This window comes from Arachis stenosperma, chromosome 2 (assembly GCF_014773155.1).
Source record: "Arachis stenosperma cultivar V10309 chromosome 2, arast.V10309.gnm1.PFL2, whole genome shotgun sequence".
In the NCBI taxonomy this organism is placed as follows: Eukaryota; Viridiplantae; Streptophyta; class Magnoliopsida; order Fabales; family Fabaceae; genus Arachis; species Arachis stenosperma.
In genome coordinates this window covers 121,156,884-121,177,337 of record NC_080378.1, presented here as the reverse complement: position 1 = coordinate 121,177,337, position 20,454 = coordinate 121,156,884, and the positions used below count along the sequence as shown (strand labels likewise).

Genomic DNA, 20,454 nt, shown 5'->3' with positions numbered 1-20,454 from the left:
TGTATGCGTAGTTTTTCTTTTTAATATAGTGTTAATTGTATTAATTATAAAATAGTTATTTAATCTACTTTTTTCAATAAATCAGGTATATATACTCAATATGACCATAAATAATCTAGTAATACTTAAATCTACCAATAAAGTTTTATGTGTTGGTATACTGTGAAGTAAAAAAATATCAAAATCAACTCAAAATGAAGAACAAATTAATAGAAAATGCTAATGCAGAAAATTTTGTAATAAACAATAAATAATTTAAACCTACTGAATAACAATTCAATGCTATCCTTTGATACCTACAAAATATATACATAAAATAACACTGTATCAATGTTTGTATATAAAATTATATGATTAACGTAATTATAAAATTATTTGTCAAGAGAATAAAATTATACGAATTTTATCAGGTAATAGTAGCACCTTCATCACCGGCTTCATCAACAGCAAAATTTTTATCAACAGAACTTAAATTCTGTCCAGACATGATTGGTGTGATAGACTTCGAAGACTCAATGTCATATTGGAATTCACCTACTTGTGAATCAGCATTCTATCAAAAAAATAAGTAAAAGTTATCATTAGAGATAAAAATCTAATTAACAATCTCATCAATCAAGTTTAAATATTCAAAAAAGTGCATTTTGAAGAAGTTGTAGCTCAATCTTAAAATTTATAGAAGCTTAAGCAACAATAAAAAGAAATTTAGAATTATCCTAAAACCATACATAAAACAATCACTGTTTCATGGTCAATGCTACATATCAACCACTACGAAGAATAGTGCACCAAGGAGATTTTTTTTCAAAGAGAGAGTCCACGTTACTTATTATAAGGAAAGTGCACCTGAAGTTGGGGTTTTTTATATCATTTAAATATAAGGGATAAACACATCAATGTTAATAAGAGATGTACATTATATCCTGCCAATTAATTCAATATCTTGTAAATAGCTGAATGGTTTAATAATGTTAATGTTGTCACATACCCTTTCTCATAGACATGAATTGGATAAATAATCTTGTAAAAATTAAATTGACAAAAATTTTTTTTCGTAAAGTTATTCACCTTATTCATATCTGAGTAATCAGCTGGAAGTGTTATCACATCAGAATTTGCAGAGAAGAAGGCATCCTAATGAAATTTTAAAAACAAAATGAGTATAATAAAAAATTACATATATATCGTGTCTACTCTAAAATGATTGTCAGGAATGTTATGATTATCGATCGTATTTACTATACGTGACTCCATCTTAAAAGTTATTCTACACACATGTGTAGTCGGGAGATAAATTCCGCTTGATTCCTCAATCAGAAAATTTGATAAGATATAAACTTTCCCCTCGATCAAATCATTCTCAAACATCTTTGCCAAATAATTCTTCACTGAACAATGAATTTTATCACACTGTAAAACAAATTAAAAACGAAGACTATTAGCACTTACAACTCTATTAAATCGCACTATGGTTGATTCCTCCAAGAGTTTACTCATGAAATAAAGTAAAAATGTGAACAGTAAATATATATAAACTGGACTTAGTATCACTCGAAGAAATCATGTAGAATAATCAACCTATCTTATCATCCATGAGAACCATTTCTAGATAAGCTGTCTTACTCTTGTCAAATTTGGATGGAACTTTCCATAACCTTATAATCCTTGCCTTTATTTTCCAAACTTTTTCATTACATAATCTACTACAGGTAATACTACTGTTGATAGAATCATAACTTGTAGCCATTAGGTATGGAAAATAATAAAGAAAAAAATACAAATAAGATACGAATTTTGTAGATAAAAAATAATTGAAACAATTGACTATTACGACTTTTATATATATATATATATATATATATATATATATATATATATATATATATTATATAACAAAACAGTGATTTTCAAAAATTATGGAATCTTTTTTTGACATATGTATTATGCCATACGTATAAATTATACGGGTTATTATATAAATTCATATATATGCATAACAAAACAATTTAATATTATATATTTTTTACATTAATTATATGCCAATATTTTAAAAAAAGAGATAAAATAAGAGATATATAAATATGTATAATATTATTGCTATATATAAAGCAGTTTTATATTACTTTGATTATAGAGACTTACTATAATTATATAAAATTTAATTTGAAGAAATAATTTCCCTTGTCATAAATAATATACTAAAACTGTTAGTATATTATCTTCTTTATGATTAATTGAATTTATCAATTATTTTCTCGTGTAAATCGTTATTACCCAGTTTTTAATAACTACTTAATATACAAAATTTGAAATTAAAAATTGTTATTACTAATTCAATTAACTGGTTAATTGAGTAATAATTGTCAAATTATTAAGGTGCAAAATTATTGATTTACTCAATAGATTTTCATATATTTTTTATATTTCAAGTAATAATTTAAAATTATATTATTTACCCAGTTAATAATACTATTATTAATAATTATTTTTTGCATTGATTTTTAAATCAATTATTAAATAATTATTTTTGTTAAGATAATTGTTTATAAATTATTTCAAGATAATTGTTTATAAATTATTTCAAATTATATTTTGTTAAGATATAATTATTTAGATTATTACTCATGGCACGGGTATATCTCATTTTATACCAATTAATCAATTATAATTATATGACACGGGTGTAATTTTAATTTTATCCACTGATTATTGGCAAATAAATTTTATTCCAATTATAAATAAAAATATGTTTTTATTGGCAAATAAATTGTCTTTAGGTCAACGATTTAATATATGTGTAGGTTCATTTTTTGTCAAATATAATGAAAATACAAATAAAAAAATAAAGGATAAAAATAAACTTAATAATATCTGACACTACTTCATTTTATTAAATTATTTAAAAATAGCACATCCACAAAAAATAATTGTAATATATAAATTGAGGTAATAATTTAAAATTCTATAATTATAATTAAATAAAATACTAATAGTAAAACCAAATTACCTAAACAATATTGAACCTATTCTAGTCCTTAGTCACGTATAGAATAGAATCATTCTTGTAACGACATCCAACTGAAATGACATCGTAAGTTTCAATATTTAGAATTCGTGCAAAATCAGACCATCCTCTTGTTAGATAAGCTTCATCATCCGCTATCCATGCAATGCGGCAAGGTATAAAATTGCCACACCGAGAAACCAAACCAACTCTTATTCCCCTCAATGGCATTGCATGCATGCAAAAGAAAGTTGGTAATTTCTGAAAAAAATCAAAATATATTAAAAATTATTCTAATAGTGAACAGCTTAAACTAAGAAAATTTAAATATATTACCAATCGTTGAAATTGCATATCTGAATTTGTCACGAATTTAGCAAAACTGAACTGAAACTGAGGGAATTCAATTTCATTATGTGCTCCACTTCTAAGATTTTCGGGCAGACGTAAAAAGCATGGAGGGGATGGAACTTGAACTTGCCCTATAAAGTTCCGTGAATGCAATTCCTCAATCAAAAATCGAGCTCCTCCTATAAGAAATCTAACTTTAACCACATTCCATCCATTGGGTTGGTCATAATAGGTGAGTAGATCCAACCATCCTTCGATAAAGTAGAGACTATTGCCTCTTCTTCGAACGCTTACATTCATGTAGTTGGAACCCGAATCAGTGAAGACAACTCGATGAGGTATTTCATGGATGTGATGCATTGTAAATGATTGTGGCAAAAGACAATCGAACTGGAACATTAGACGATAAGAATAACTTAGAGTAACAACAAATAAAAAAAAATTATCAAAAGAATAATATAATAGAATGAGTATATGAAAAATATTATAAAAAATTATAAATTGTACCTTAAAAGGATCAACTTCAATAAAAAATGAAGAATACATTCTTATTCTATGAAGTAGTAAAAAAAAACACTAAATATAAAATTATGAATTGATTCTCAAATTTAAATTCATGTACCACAGGAAAACACTATATATAGACTTTAGTAAAACAAAAATAAATATGTAAATTACCTATTATTAAGGTAATTTTTTAATAATGCATTAAATTTTGATTTGATACAATTATAATGAAGATATGTTTCTAAATTAGTATAATTATATATTATTCATTAAATATTAATTATAATATAATTATATTAAAGATATTTTTTATAAAATAATTTAAAAAAATTATTTGATATATACGTAAATCGGATAACAAAGATTTTTTATTATTATTACTATTATTGATATTATTATTATCATTAAAATTATTAAAAGTATTTTTAATTGATAATTGATAAGTAATTTAATAGTGCATTAAATATTGATTTGATATAATTATAATGAAAATATGTTGCTAAATTAGTATAATTATATATTATTCATTTAGTATTAATTATAATATTATTACAATAAAATAATTTAGAATAGAAAAAAATTTTATTCGTTTTGGAGGGAAAACGGAGGCATGAGAGATCGACACGTCACCTTTAGTAGCTGGGGGGAAAACCCAATTTTAGTATATTAAGTAGTTGTTAAATATCTAGTTATTTTTGCTATATTTTATTTTTTTTCTTATTTATCGTTCATATAGATCAAAATTATTTTTGTTAGTTTAGTGGTTTATCGTTTACCCATAATCTAATTAATACTTAAGGCCTCTTTCCTATAATGGTTTCTTTTGTGAGAAAGAACTATCCTACTTTTCCCATTGAAAACACGAACTACATACCGTGGACCAAGTTTTTCTATCGATAACTTTTCTGAATGGTGACAATGCCTTGTCAATTTGCCTCCATTATTTATGCTCTTTTCTCTCATCGCATTATGAATATATAATTTTCACTATTCATTGCTGAAAGCATCACTCACTAAATTTTTCAGCTTCAAAATGCTACCACTAAACACAAACAGCTAGGCGCATTGACCAGAACCGGGAAAGAAAAAGAGCTTAAATGACTATCTATGCATATACCCTAGCATACAAAGCACAGGTTCAATAGAATAAACCCTTTAAAAAAAAACATAGAATAACCATTATATTAAGTGCATGGTGAAAAGGAAACATGGTAAAGAGATGAAGTTCTTTTTGATAGATAATTAGATATTTATCTAAATGAATGTGTTATTTTATTTTGATTAATTTTTTAAAGTAGATTATATATTCTTTGAAAATATAAAAATATTATAATAGAAGAATTAAATTTAAATATTAATTAATGAATAAGATTATATTAGATTTTTTAATTTTAATAAGTATAACTATTTTTGAAATGTTTTACCTTAATTATTTTTAAAAAATATTTTTACTTTTCAAAAGCTGCCTGCAATCACAAATATATTATTTTTTTACTTACCAAACTCAAAATTGTTTAAAAGTACAAATATCTCTGAAAAAAATGTTGTCAAGCCAAACCCGATTCAAAAATATTATGAATACAAGATTTCCACTCTTTAATAATTGATGAATATAATAGATGGTGTATACTATGGTATCTATATACACTTGTCTAACTTACTAAGAAGAGATAAAAATTAATATTTAAATTAAAAAATATAAAAATAAATAATTTTTTAATATTTAAAACTTACAACAAAAGGCAACTTTTGACAATTTCGACACTAAAGTTAAAGGTATAGGAGACTTCGCCATAATGGATATGGTAAATGATCCAATGATGATAGAAATTAGTCAATTACTGCTACTAAATTTATTAATGAAACAATTGAAATTCCCCGGCCCATTATTAACACATAATTTGTCATATTCTTCCCACTAATGTAATTGAGATGGTCACTTATTTATACATAATAAATTATTTTCCTAGAATTTATTAGATTGAAGAGATATATGTATACAAAAATTATATATGTTCATATAAGACTACTACTCTCAGAGATAAAGACAGAAACACACACGATCATTCTGTGGAGAACTTGCACAGCGAAGAACACTGAGGAAGATGTGTTCATCACAAGGAATGCATAGTTTGGAATCCGCAATGAAATCATACTCTTCTTGAGCTTGATCCAACAAGGCCCTAAAGAGTGGATGGTGAAGCAATGCAATTTTGATCACAAATCTCTTGTGTTCTTCTCCAACATACACTACCAAGTGACCCTTTGGAACATCATTTGGAATGGAGCATCTCTTATCCAATGAATTCGAAGATGAAGGCCACAAGTTTGTGTATTTTTTAAGGTAACATTGGTCGCAAGAATCAGACACAGTAGTACAAGGTATCACTTTGCTTCCCATTTTCTTGCACTTGTTAAGGCACCCTCTAAGAAACCTTGTCTTCATAGTTCTTAGAATTTTAACTACTTGTTGATGAATGATATATAGATATTAGATAGAGAAAGAGAGAGAGAGAGAGAGAGAGATCATATAAGAACAGAGGAAAAGATTCAAATTACTTGGAGAGAGTGAGAGAAGCTACAAAGGTTTATATAATTGTGGCATTGGCATGTGATGAAGTGGAAAAACCAATGCAATGAAGAGCATTAATGTTTGACATGATTGGAAGCCTATGCTATTGATAATATAAATATATTATTTGTTATTATTTTTTTTAATTAAATAAATAAATGTGTGCCAGTTACATATATTATGGTATACTATATAGTTGCTGACCCATGTTCATCAATTTTAAAGCTACTTTTTATATAGATATAGAAAATTGAATATTTTGATTATACGAAAATGTACGATCATGCATGCTGCCAATGATTATTTTAGGGAGGTACAGGTACATATATATAAAAATGTATACATCAATGTTATCATCATCATCATCATTACCATCATCATCATGTATGTATAACTGATGATTAACACCCCTGCCTCCTAGGATTGGAAGAAGTGAAGGATTCAGTGCTTTCTATCTGCAATTCTTGAAAGGGTATGGAGCTTATGATTCACTATCCCTCTCACAATGCTGAGACCCCACAACATGAAGGAGAAGAAAAAAATAAAAATAAAGATAAGATATGAAAGAGAGAGTAGAGGAATGGGATAAGTGTCTTGGGCTAAGTGCAAAATCCACTTGGGATGGCTAATTTTTATTTTATGACACATGTTGGAACTTTATTCAGATTCGTGTTTCATAGGGTGGCTTCAACTTTCCTTTTTGAGTCGTAATTCTTGAAATTTTTTCGTACTGCTAAGTGCAAAAAAGTCGGTGATATAATATTGCTTTTAATTGCCACAATGCTGTAAAGATTTGGATTAATACTTAATAGTATAGTGTTATATATAGTGGATTATGCATGGTGGCTGCGGATGTTAATGGAGATGATTGAAAAACACAAGGGTCAAAATTTCGTTACTAGAATTTTTAATTCCATGTTGATATTGATATTAGCATTTTTAGTTTTAAATAATTGGTAGATGGATCATGCTCATTTCTTTAGCTTAAAAAAGATAAAAAGAGTCGAACCCGCCGCTACCTCTTAAGTAAGTATGGAAAGACTATGTCATTTGAGCTATAATTTATTGGCTAATTTTAATAAATTTTAATCTTAATTGAAACAACAATTCTTATGAACGGTTTTGTATAGACATATAGACATATATATAAACCACTTTCCCTTAGCATGCTAACAAAAAATGGAGCTACATGGTTTTATGAATCACGTTTTAGATTTATACAATGCATCAAGATCACGGAAAAAAACAAAGAAAAAGATTTGTATATTGCATTATTAATTAACTAATTGTAAGTACTGTTAGTGTCTTTGTCAATCTCAGTATTGGATGCTTCTATGCATGGATTGAGATGTGAATTTATTATTCTCAATCTGGATAGATTATAGTCGGAGTTTGCCATATAGCGTTATTTATTTATTTATTATATTCTAAGGACCAAATAAATATTGGTACTAGTATGAGTATCCGTACAAAATATTAAAACTTTAAAAGTGTCAGCTGGTATGTATGTTCTGCAGATGAATCTAGGATAAGTTTGAGTTTTCATCAGCTTTGTAGTTCCAAGGAATTCAGGAAATGGGCATATGCATGGCAAAGGGGTGGATATGAAAATATGCTTCTTGTGAGCACAACACACGAGATTCAATGGACATTATGGATCGGATCCGATTCTTTACATTTTCCCTGAAAAGTGAAAACTACATTTAACTTTGACCCAAAATGTAGATTGGACTTTGATTTTATTTTCTATGTTATATGATATGTCTTGATTTGTTGTTATGCATTCATTATTCACCTCTTAAAAAATAGAACAGTCTCATATTTTAGTTTATAAAATATTAAACAATTGCAATTTATTAGCATATCTAATAAGAGTTAATCGTATTGAGTAAACATTCGATTTGGTCTTTATCCATTTTCATGAAGGACAAAACGATACCTATCCAAAAAAAGGGACACTTTGATCCTCAGTTTTTTTACTTTGGAAAAATAAGATCTCTTTGTTAAAAAATCCGTTAAATAATAACAAAAATCAGTTTTGTGGAAGTTTTATTTGTATTTTGTGGAAGTTTTAAACTTCCACAAAATTCTTTTCAACAATATAACCAATTATTATTACTATTACCACTACTTTCTTTATTCTCGTTATTATCATTCCTACCTCTATTATTTTATTGCTTTATCATCATCATTATCTCCTTTACCGTTATCATCACCAATACCAATATTATCAACATTAAAGTTCTTTTTTTTCATTTTTATTCAATGTTATTTTTTTTTTCCTTTAAAAGGTACTTGTACTACAATTACTTTTTTTTGTGGCATCATTTTTATCAATGATTTTTCTTCACTTAACCACCATTGATGAGTGAATTTTTCAAAAACAAACTTATTAATCATTTGTGGAGGTTTAAAATCCCATAAAATACAAATAAAATCTCTACAAAACTAATTTTTATTATTATTTAATAGATTTTTAACAGAGGGATCATATTATTCCAAAATAAAAAGATTGAGGGTCGAAGTATCCCTTTTTTGGATAGGGATCACTTTGTCCTTCGCGAAAATAGACAAGGACCGAATTATGTATTTACTCTATATTTTTTATAGTATTTTTTAGTCTGACAGACCAATAATTATTTTGTCGTGAATTTAAGTTTCATTTAAAAATTTGTTATTGACAAAAAAATTTCTACATATATAAGATGTGATTCGAATTTCTAATATTTATTTAAACGGATTAATAAGCTTACCAATGAATCAACTTAAAATATAATTGTTAAAGTGGAAAATATGAATCATTAATATAGAGTGAAAGAGAGTAGTTGTGGGAATGGGGAGACAATATAAGAGATTTCCCTTTTTGGATGCAGAAGGGTCAGAGAGATGATTGAGATCCAGCACATTGATACATCCCCTTTAAGACACATGTGGCCATTGCTAGGTTGGTTCAAATTACAATAATTAATACCAACTTCAGTTTCACGCATCATCTATCTTCTTCTGCAGTAATAAACTGCCATCAACACTATTCTTCTTCTTCTTCTTCTAGATAAGACACAAAACTAGAGTTACATATTAAAATCATTTTTAAAACGGAAGCACTTCATTGGATGAAGAATGCACTTCTCAATAATATATTCCATATTATTTTGAAATGCCATCAAGGTTGTTCTGCATCCTTTGCTGTCCAAATTCCCCATAACTATTAAGATACTTGTAATTTATGTCACATGCAAGGCACCAAGCTAAACTACGCGGAATATTGATTCAAAAACAATCTATGCACTTTTTTTTTTCCCTTTTACAGTACCCGGGTAAAAAGGAATTTAAAACTACAAGAACAGTAAGAAGGAAAAAGATAAGAATGATGATGGAATTGTACACTATAGGACAAGTGATGATAAGGTCCATGATGATTAGGGTCATTGTAGAAATGGTGCACATGAGGGTTGGGCCACGAGCTAATGAGAAATGGATCCTCTCCAGTTTTTAACACTTTCTCTTAAACAATAGATTCTTTTGGGTTTATTTGATTTTTGTATAGACTTTTTTTCTCTTTTTATTTATTTTATGCTATTTTTTTTCATTTTTGAAATTCACCAAGAATTAAAATCTATATTTTTTGGATATAAAACTCTGATACTATGTCATGAAACTACTCATCCTAAAAATTTATATCTAACGAGAAAAATTTATATCTAACGAGAGAGATGAACTGAATTCCGATCAAATGATGAGTCTTTTCGTGTAAAAAATGATTGTGATTATGATTAGACAGCCTTTCCCTTTTGTTTCCATACCACGTGCATATATCTGTTCTATTGAGCTGTCATTTTGGATGACACTATCATTTGTGTTCCCATCTCCCATATCTCACAATCAACACCTCTCCATGCTTCCCTATAGGAAGCATACTTACTTACTCTTCATTCTTCTCTTTTGAGAACTTGCTTTGCACACAACAACGCCTCAAGTTTTAATATCCAGCTATCTATCTCTCTATCTAGCTAGCTTAACGTCTTTGCTGCTCTCTACAATTTCATGTGAAATCATTTGTAATGTTCAACTAATGCAAACACATTTATGTAGTACTCTTATTTTGTTACTTAGCTAGTCGTGCCATCTCTGAATTTCTAAAGAATTGAATCCTCTCGTAACAGTAAAAAAAATGGGAGAATAAAATGAAGGATAGGTTAATGATAAATGGGAGTAAAATTCCCTAGGTGTCAAAAGGAAAAAAAAAGGGTGCAAACAACTCGATATTTTCTGTGTGAAAAGAAGATAAAATGCTGCAAGATGAAGCTCATAACACCCTTCTCTACATGATGTCAAAATGTTTTACATCTAAACTTGGTTTTAAAACACGTCAGACATCATTTAAGAATTCATACTCTTGCAGGGATTAGGCATTAACCATGGCAAATTTATGTAGAGCGGAGCCAACTAATAATTCCTCAAGTTTACAACTAAAAAAATTTTCTATGCCTTTGTAAAAGACCAGCAGAAACTACTAAATGTATATAGCTGTGCAAATGATATATCTAAATTTCAACAAGATTTTTTGTGACTATGGATTCACCTCTGTTACAGAGGGAGTTTCACTTGTAAGTACACTTCCTCCGTGTATTTCTTTTGCTCTGCCCAATGGGAGGAGAATCTTTACTTTGACTAACTGAAGTAGAAGTACCAAGTTTGCTACTGCGAGAATTCTTTGAGCCGCCGCGTTGCCTTGGGTACGGGTGAATTTTAGCCAATTCACGCACACGGCATGCCACGTTAAATGGTAGGGGGCGTAAAGTATGATCATCATTTTGATCATCCTGCAACCACAAATGATTGTAATCATATATTGGCACCTCAATAGAACTAACTGAAGTATTTGTAATACATCAACAAATTTTCTTAAAGGAAGAAATTTAACCTCTTTCTGGTCTATTGTGTTTGTCTGAATGGAACTGGCTCTTAAAAGATTACGCCACTTGTCCTGCAGAAATCACATTTAGAAAACTCTGGTTTGCAAAGAAGGAAACAATTGAAATAAACAAGGCTTTGTGAAGTACCCTGAGATCTATGGGTGTTCGATAGCTTGAAGAAGAAAATGAAAACCTCTTTATATCCGTCCACCTACCAACTCCATATTCAGATATGCCATCAACCAACTTAATAACCTCAGAGAGAGTCCACATCCTCTGATGCTTTCTCCGATCTTTCTTTTTAGATCTTTTTGGTGTCAAACATTCATCCTCAGAGTCCAAGGAAAATGCCTCCTCATCATCAAGTTTCTACAGAAACAAATGCCTTGTTAAATGAAAAAGAATAATGTCCAGTAATAAAATCAGATATAGAAATGAATAACATAATATTAGAATATAGAATTACGAGCAAACTAGAGGTGATTATTGATCTTGTAATTGAGAAATAGTGTACAATGAATCTAAGCCCCACTTGGAAACAAGCAAGACACGAGGGATCACAATGAGGCAAATTCATTTCAGATAAAACCCTACCTCTTTCTTTGGTCGTCCCCTGTGAGCTTTCAACTTTGGGATTGTCACATCACTAATTCCATTACTAGACTTCTCAACTCGAATCTTTCTCAATGCTTTAATTCTTATATGAAGTTCATCACATGATGAGGCACTTGAATGTTTTCTTTTTGTACCAGCAGTTGGTACCTTTTCCTTTGACCTTGAATTTGAAGTCTCTTCAATGTACCTAAGAGTAGGCTTTCGGAATCTCTTCTGTTTAAGTGCAGTAGGTTGACTCTTTTCAATTGAACCCGTTTCCTTTTTACAATATAATATACCACCAGCCAAATGATGATCATTATTCAACTGATGTAGGTGCGGTATGTCGAGTGAAATGTTGTACAGGCAATCTTCATTTGACGGTTGATGAGGATTGTTCCTGAAGGCACCACGTGATTGATAGGATACTACATCATCTAGAGGATTATTTTTGCATTCAGATTGTGCAATGGGTAGTTTTGTAGATTCTGATACCCAACCAACAATGCTGCTTCCACTCAATTCTGAAGAATGACTTTCTGAAGTTGAGTTTTGCAGAAGGGAACCTTCACAAGGACCAGGGCCAAGCACCTCAGCCTTGCTGTCAAATTCAAAATCTGTAGATTGGAAAGATAAAATTACAAAATACAATATTTGAAAAGGAAAAGCTTAACGAAAATAACAAGGCAAAGACTTGTTCTTTTTCTTTTCTATTTGAATATCATATCAAGATTATAAGATATTGTTACTTAATTATTTACCAAAAAAAACCTCCTCGCATGCACCAGAGAAAACATCAGTTCCTTCAAGGTCATCGATTTCAACATCATCCAAAAATCCATCAAGGACCTAAGAATATCAAGACAATGTTCATACTAACAAAATATGGGCATGGAAAATTTTTGTAATAAGAAAAGGGGAAAATATACTGTTCAACATTAGATGAGGCAACATACAAATATACCATGATAACCTCAAATTTCAAATACTCAATCATCAAGCAGTTTAAGTTCAATATATTTGAACTACTAGTTTTCAACATCACCTAGTAATAACTGTTAGTAGAGACAATTACCTCCATCTCCAAGTCATCCTTTCCATTGAAAGCTGCATGAATATCCAAACCACCTGATGAATGTACACACTACTATCAGATTGAACATCACAAATAACTTGGGAAATTACAAAAAAAGTCTGAAAGCAAATTCCCATTGTCCTAAAAAAATAATCACAATATCGATATAGAATTAATAATCAATTTTAAATCCAATTAAGATCCAAAGGAAACATTTTCAACATCAAAGCATTTCCTTCCGTCATTCTCATATAGATTACAATATACCATCTACTGAGACATGCTCATTTCTATTTTCTGCAAGAAAATGGTCAACTTCCATCGCTTCATCTTTAAGAGCAGGCACAGATGATTCATCCACCTGAACCTAAGGAAATGTGAAATAGAGAAATCATAAATCATATACCTTCAGAAATGCCACATTGCTATTCACAGTTAATTCAAGAAGACCATTACAAAACAATGACATAAATTCAGATGAGTGTTCAATGTTCATACGAAAACACCATTCAAATCAGGCTTGCAAGTTGACTTGCACTAGTTCCCAGAGCAAATACAATTTACTCATAATTTTTTAAAGGGGAAAAAAAAACGTGTTTGAATCGTTTCAACAAGTGAACAACAATCAAATTATATTATACCTAAGGTTTGTGCCTACTTCAGCATTATTCAATTAAGTTAACAGAGCATACATTTTTGTCAACACTCAATCCAGAGGTGTGCTTCAATTAGGGAAGAATGCGAAGAGCAGGATGAGTTAAACGATTTGCAATTATATATGCACAGAGAAATGACAATTTCAACCAATGTCCTTACCCTTTGGCATTTCATATTGGAACACTTCCGTAACTGTTCATCCTGATCCATCGCATATTCTACTGAATATTATACAATGTCAACATGCATCAGTTTAATCTTCTAACTCATTCATATTCAAAGACAAATACATGTTTGTAGAAAACAAAAGCTAGCATTCGCCATTAACATTACTACAATGTATACAGATATAATCAATTTGACTTGACTGCCCCTTTATCATTGTTTTTCTATCAGCATATCAACACAAAAATAAACACCATTGTAATTCAAAATCAGAGATTTCTTCAAAATTCAGAACAAACGGGAAGATAATAGTGCTCCAAGCAAGTGAAAAGGGAAAAAAAAAAAAAAAGCGCATGCAAAAGTGCCACCAACACAGATTCCATTGATATCGGGGGAAAAATCATTGGAAAACCAAAATGATTGCTCATGCATAACACACACAAGCCTCTAACTCAATTATACACAAATCAGTCAAAAGCACAACACTATGCAGCAGCTACCATTTCCTATGCTCATTTTTTTATCGTCAGTAAAATTGAGCTAATTCAGAAAAATCGAAGTAGTGAAAATTACAAGGAAAAAAAATCCCCAATCTCTGATTTATTCAGCAAGTAAAGCAATCAACAGAGAAATAACCGATCTTAAAGCTCATGCATAGAAATAAAAAATCAGCACCAGAATCAAATTGAGGTAGAAATCAAGATCTAACTAATGAATAGCAGAAAGTAGAGAAGAGTAGTAACAAGGATGAAGATCTAACCTCAGGATAGAAAAAAAAAAGGAAGAAATGAATTGAAATCCGTAGAAAGAGAGAAGAGAGAGATTAGAGAATGTTCGAAACCGAAAAATGCTGAAACCGCCAAAAAGCGACACGAAACGAAGGGATAGAATAGAACTGAAGCTGCCGTGTTATATTCGACGGAATCAATCGCTAGTTTTTCGTTTTCTTTTTCTTAATTATTACTAAAATTTAATTTAATCTGAAACATATACGAGAAAATAATTAATTAAATTGTTGATTCAAGTGCACAAGTGTTTTTAACTCCTTAACTATCAAATTTGTAAACTAAAAAACTTTTCACAGTAACCAAGTTCTGTTTGATAATTGTGGAGAGTGACACGTGTCAGATGTTGAGTGCATGAGGTCTTTTTCTCACTTTCTCGTTCGCGGCGCTGTACTGTCAGAAAATCCATCGAGCACGCTATCGCCGCCACCGCTTGCAACTTGCAACATAACGACGTCGTTTTTCGCTTATTTTGCGCCTTCGCGTTTTTCTCGTGTCCATGTCTACTCACCACTCTTATCACCTACTACTTACTACATGCAACTCATTTTAATTTTGACATAAACTGCTGTAGTTAATTTCACGTAAAATTGATAATAGAGAGTTGTTAGATAAAAATTTAGTTAAATCAGTCAAATTATCTAACGGTTTTTAATTATCAACTTCACGTGAAATTGATTGTATCTGAATTTTTATTTTTAATTTTATAATTAATTAAAAATTAAATTTTTACTTTTTAAGGAAAATACACATTTGAAGTTTGGACCACAATAATAAGCACATTCTAGGGAGTGATAATTGGACTGAAGAGATAAAAATAAAAGTATTAATTTCTAACTTTTTTTTCACTGACTAATTCTTGTCTATACAGGGAATGAAGGGCCTAAAATATGTAATGACAACAAGAGAATGCTAATTAGTAATTAGTGCTAATCACATATTCTACTAATAGTATTATAAACATGTTTAATATGTGCATTAGGGATGATGGATGAGGACTACTTCCTTTGTGTGATCAAGAGACAACCAAAGGCGAGAATTCTGAAGAGTATTCCATAGAGAATGAGGATTACAAGGCACATAATCCACTCGTTCACATTATAGTCATTAGTCTTAAGTGAACTACAACGTGTAATTAGCCACACTCCTGTGTACCTTTCAGCATTTGCAACTACAAAGGCCTCCAATGCATAATTTGGGTAGCACAGTTTTGCTAGGATCTTCATCAGTGTAGTGTCTCTCTTTTGGCTTGCAATCAGAGTCATAACCACAGGAAATAGCACTGAACACTACATACATACAAGTAATCAAAACAAATTGAGATACTAAAAGAAAGAAAGAAAGAAAGAAAGTAAGAAATATATTGATTCCTTACATACCAGTTGTGCAGCAGAAGGAGCCAAGTAAATTGCTAATATATAAGCCATGCCAGTAGCACTGTAGACAAGGCAAAGCAGAATCACATAGTTACTTGCAAAGCTTGACCTTGGATTGCTAAAGAAATAGAACATGGATAGATACACCACAGGCTTGATTACTGTGTTGAAAAGATCAATTGTGTCTTTGGACATAAAATGAGCAAGACTACTAATCCCTGATGCACTTTCCCTCCAGTATTGTAATTTGTCAAGTGAAAATGATCTAAGAGCTGCAATCTTGCACAGTAGAGCTGCAACAATAACAACAACAACAATAACAATAAATATATGAATGAATTCATGTCCCTAGCTAGTCCCTTCATGTGTATGTTTGAAATGAACTTACACACAGCAATAACTGTGAATGTATATCCAAGGGAACCAAACGTTTCATCATTGGCTGTAGTTAGCATTCCTAAGATAGCACCAGCAACTAACAAGAGTAGATAATCAACTGCTTGAGATTTTCCTTCTCGTAGTTGCTGCTTACCAACCCTGCCAAGATAGTATCTATATTGTCGAAATACACCAGGTGTTCTTCTATTGGACAAATCCTTAACAATCAAAAAGTTTGAGTCTACATGATCTTTCTCTATCTCAACACTATCCCAATGATGTTCTGATTGCTCTTCACCACCACCTTCAGCTTCACCCTTGGATGAAGATTCAGGATCATGGTTTTCAGACATTACATGAAGCATATCAGGAGGAACATTGTAACCATTATGGAGCATCCACTTGATGGGAAGCTGCTGGTATGTGACACCGGAAGAAGGCTTCACAAGACCTTCCAAAACATCAATGAAGTGGTCAGGGGGATTCACACGGTCAGGGACAGGGATTCCAATGCTAGCAAAGTATTCCTCAACTTTCTTCACTGGTCCATGATATGCAGTAAGCCCCCCTTTGGCTAGAAATATTATATCATCAAACATTCTGAACAATGTATAGCTTGGTTGGTGAAGTACCATGCATATGTTAACCCCTTCATGAGCTTCACGCCTAAGAGCTTTAAGAAGCAATGAGGATGAAGCACTATCAAGACCTGTTGTAGGCTCATCTAATATCAATAGTGAAGGTTCCATCACCATTTCTAATCCCACATTCACACGCTTCTTTTGTCCTCCTGATATTCCTCTCCTTTCCACTGTCCCAACAAGGGAATCTCTTATTGCTTGCAGTCCTAATGTCTCTATTACTCTCTCTATAATCAGAACCTTATCTGCTTTTGCCATGTCTGCTGACAACCTTCAATATCACAATCACAGTTAGTTACTAGTCCTAATGTTCAATCTACGTGTTAGATATATAACTATTCATGTACCTGCATCTTGCGCTAAAGCGAAGATTCTCCTCCACGGTCAAGTTACCATGGACAATATCATCTTGAGGAACAAAACCAATAATCTTTTGATAACAATGAATGGATTCATGTTTGCCATTGATAAGAATAGATCCAGTCATGGTGCAACCTCTAACTTTGCCAGCCAAAGCAGAAAGAAAAGTGGTCTTGCCAGCTCCAGAGGGTCCCATCACAGCTGACACTCTACAAGGCATCAGTTTACCTGTCACACACCTTAGAAGATGCTTCTTTTTCCCTCTCAAAGTTAGAGTCAAATCCTTGAATGAAACTTCAATGGCTGGCCTTGCTTTAATCTCTTCATCAACATTAGTAGCCATTGATATAACTCCAGAGAATGTTAAGTTATTGCTCTGTTCTTGTTCTTTCTCCTTCTCAATCTTCCCATAAGCATACCTTAGAATCTGGCTTTGTGTGTGCAGATTTTTACCCTTTGGTTGCTTGTTCTTCAGGTTCTTATCTCCAATGTTCAAGTGGAATCCTTCGCTGCTATTCGAATCACTGTCAGCCGAGTTCATCATCTTTGTGAGGTTGCTTTCCTTTTTCTCAGAAGAGTTGTCCGAAGGTGGCAGAGGAGAAGCAGCAGCAGCAGCATTAGTAGTGTCCTGTTTCATGGATTTTCGGCGCGAAAAGGATCTTAATTGTTCTTGCAAACCTTTCTTCTTTGTAATGCTATCTTTGGCTGATCTCCATCTTTGTCTTGCTTGTGCAATCTCTTTCACATGCTTGGCAGCTCGCTCTCTAGAATCCGCCTTTCGCTTTTCTCTTGTTGCTAGAATTTGATCAGTACAGTTGTAAATGAAGATCAGCAGAGTACTCAGTGCAACCTATACACCAAACAATGATACTTGAGACTAAATTTTAAGATATATATGGTTAGATATTTCATATTTCATAATCTACTTGGTCCTTACAATAAGCAAAGCAGCATAAGCATGCATATTTGGGCTTTCTGTGTTTGCTTTACAGGAACTCAACATGGAGCATGCTGTAAAAGTGAACAATTCAAGTTAATTTTATCTTCTCATTCAAAATACAAACTACATATTAACATATATAGCTTAACCAAATAAAAAAAACTCACAATTTTGGCGAGTGGAACCCCTTCTGCAGTAATATCTGAAAATTGGAGAGGTAGGTAATAAGAAACAGTATTTCTCTATTAACAAACATGCTTATAAGAAGAATGATACAATATATACATATAAGAGGAGATGAAAGAAAACAATACCCACGATCACAAGCCACTTTACGTGTTGTAGTTGGGCAATATGATCCTGGATCACAAAAGATATCACTGTTGTTCACAACTCCACTCCATACATCTGCACTTCCACATGCATGGTTTGGATCCCCTGCAGGTATCTGGTAGCTATATCTGCATAACAAACATTATAATAGTAATGAATACATATGAACCAAGTTTAATAATGAATGCTGTTAATTACAACTTACGGTTCACATGTTGAAGTGGTTGTATTCAGTTTCCCAATTGGACAATAAGAGCCTAGTGGGCAAGCTACATGAAATGACAGCAACTAATTGATGATTAATAATAATTATTACTAATAATGTATGTAAAGTTAAGAAACATGGAGAGAAGCATAGCATCACATACTTACGTATCATGCAAGTCAAGCCTTGAGGGCAAAAGAAACCCTCACAACAAGGTTGACAATTATCAATTCTAGAAGGAATCTCAGGTAATTCCTTTTTGAGGTCAACAGTGCTTCCAACACTACATCCCCAACCAGGTTCACAACCAGCAACCCATGATGACAGATTGCAATTCTTGTTCGGTTTCACATAACTCTGAGATGTAGTTCCTGTTGTATCCATAAAACTCTGAAAATAGTACCTTATTTCAACTGAAGTGCATATTCTATCTCTGAAATCTCCTGATTCAGTAATCAAAATTAACCATGTTATTATCATTATTATTATTAAACATCCATCACTCATCAATACTTAATTCAACAACTCATACCTTTTTTCTTTACACAAGAATCCACAAAGTCTAACCTCCCCTTAAAATCAAAAGCTTCCTCCCAATCTTTTTTCCTGAAACATAGAAACAAAGTTAAGAAGAATCATAGAGGAAAAAGGAAGATATAGATACATATATATATATAACTCACATGTCCTTTATGCAGAAGCTTAAAGTTTTTCTAATGTCGCTAGTAAAAAGCGTTGCAAGACTCTGAAGTTCTTTATAGATTTCCTCAGCATAAAACGAGGTTACATATGGTTGATCCGCACATTGAATCCTAGTTGGTAGCAAACTCAATGATACAAAAAACAACACCAAGAAAACAAGAGTAGCTACCGAGGAGGAATAAGAACTACCATTATTATTCCTCATCCCATTCATTTCCACAACACACCAAACCAAATCAACAATATGACCATGCCATGTATGTATGTTATTACTCACAACTTTGTCATTTAAGGTTGTAGGTTGTGTTAAGCAACCTTAACTCCGCTATATAACTCTTTATGTTAAATCTTATCAGTAATAATCCAAATAGATGAATCGAATATTACTATAGAATTGTGATAATGAAGATGTATCGGATCGGAGGAGGTGGAATACGGTGAGGATGATGTGAAAAGGAGTTTCATTTTTTGTGTTTGTGGGAATGAAATGTGAGAAGGGAAGTGTGTCCTTGTTTTGGGATGAAGAAATGGAGGAGAGAAAATGGTGCCTAAATTGGAGGGACGTGCATGGATTCTTAATTTGCATGCAAATATTTCACTACTGGGATATTATTAATTCAATTTGATACAACCGTTTAAGCACAAAAATTCATGTGTAAGCTACCAAATATGCACGTTCATAAAAAGTACTAACTTTGGAATTTCATGGGTACATTACTTTTCATTTCAACCCAACAAAATTACTCCTTCACTTATGGCCTAAATTAAATACGGATTTGGAGACTTTCAGTAATAACCACAAATAAATTTTTATAATTCAAATCATATAAAATTATATCTTTATATTTAAGTGTTGAAAATTTTCACTTCTGTAGAGATACCAACATAAAGAT

General features: G+C 31.3%; 3 protein-coding genes across 5 annotated transcripts; all 3 read right to left on the bottom strand.

Moving 5' to 3' along the window:
- Window positions 1-5,897: 5,897 nt before the first annotated feature.
- LOC130963655 (auxin-responsive protein SAUR50-like) lies at window positions 5,898-6,308 on the bottom strand. Its single transcript, XM_057889758.1, has one exon. The coding sequence runs from the start codon at window positions 6,306-6,308 to the stop codon at window positions 5,898-5,900; it is 411 nt and encodes a 136-aa protein (XP_057745741.1).
- Window positions 6,309-10,734: 4,426 nt separating this feature from the next.
- LOC130962171 (uncharacterized) lies at window positions 10,735-14,872 on the bottom strand. Of its 3 annotated transcripts, none has more exons than XM_057888292.1 (9): window positions 14,602-14,872; window positions 13,836-13,897; window positions 13,287-13,386; window positions 13,020-13,072; window positions 12,706-12,793; window positions 11,945-12,561; window positions 11,498-11,719; window positions 11,359-11,421; window positions 10,735-11,257 (listed from the first exon to the last, which is right to left on the bottom strand). In XM_057888292.1, exons 2-9 carry the CDS (start codon window positions 13,884-13,886, stop codon window positions 11,036-11,038), a joined length of 1,416 nt encoding a protein of 471 aa, XP_057744275.1. In that variant the 5' UTR covers window positions 13,887-13,897; window positions 14,602-14,872; the 3' UTR covers window positions 10,735-11,035. The 3 variants fall into 3 exon arrangements, with proteins under 3 accessions (XP_057744275.1, XP_057744276.1, XP_057744277.1); XM_057888293.1 differs by having other exon boundaries at window positions 13,836-13,894; XM_057888294.1 differs by lacking the exon at window positions 13,836-13,897 and having other exon boundaries at window positions 14,602-14,871.
- A 752-nt stretch (window positions 14,873-15,624) lies between these two features.
- Window positions 15,625-19,775, bottom strand: LOC130963654 (putative white-brown complex homolog protein 30). The gene is made up of 11 exons (XM_057889757.1): window positions 19,543-19,775; window positions 19,392-19,465; window positions 19,027-19,302; window positions 18,860-18,923; window positions 18,636-18,782; window positions 18,489-18,523; window positions 18,319-18,392; window positions 17,369-18,231; window positions 16,391-17,292; window positions 16,006-16,295; window positions 15,625-15,915 (listed from the first exon to the last, which is right to left on the bottom strand). Exons 1-11 carry the CDS (start codon window positions 19,773-19,775, stop codon window positions 15,625-15,627), a joined length of 3,249 nt encoding a protein of 1,082 aa, XP_057745740.1.
- Between the last annotated feature and the right edge of the window lie 679 nt (window positions 19,776-20,454).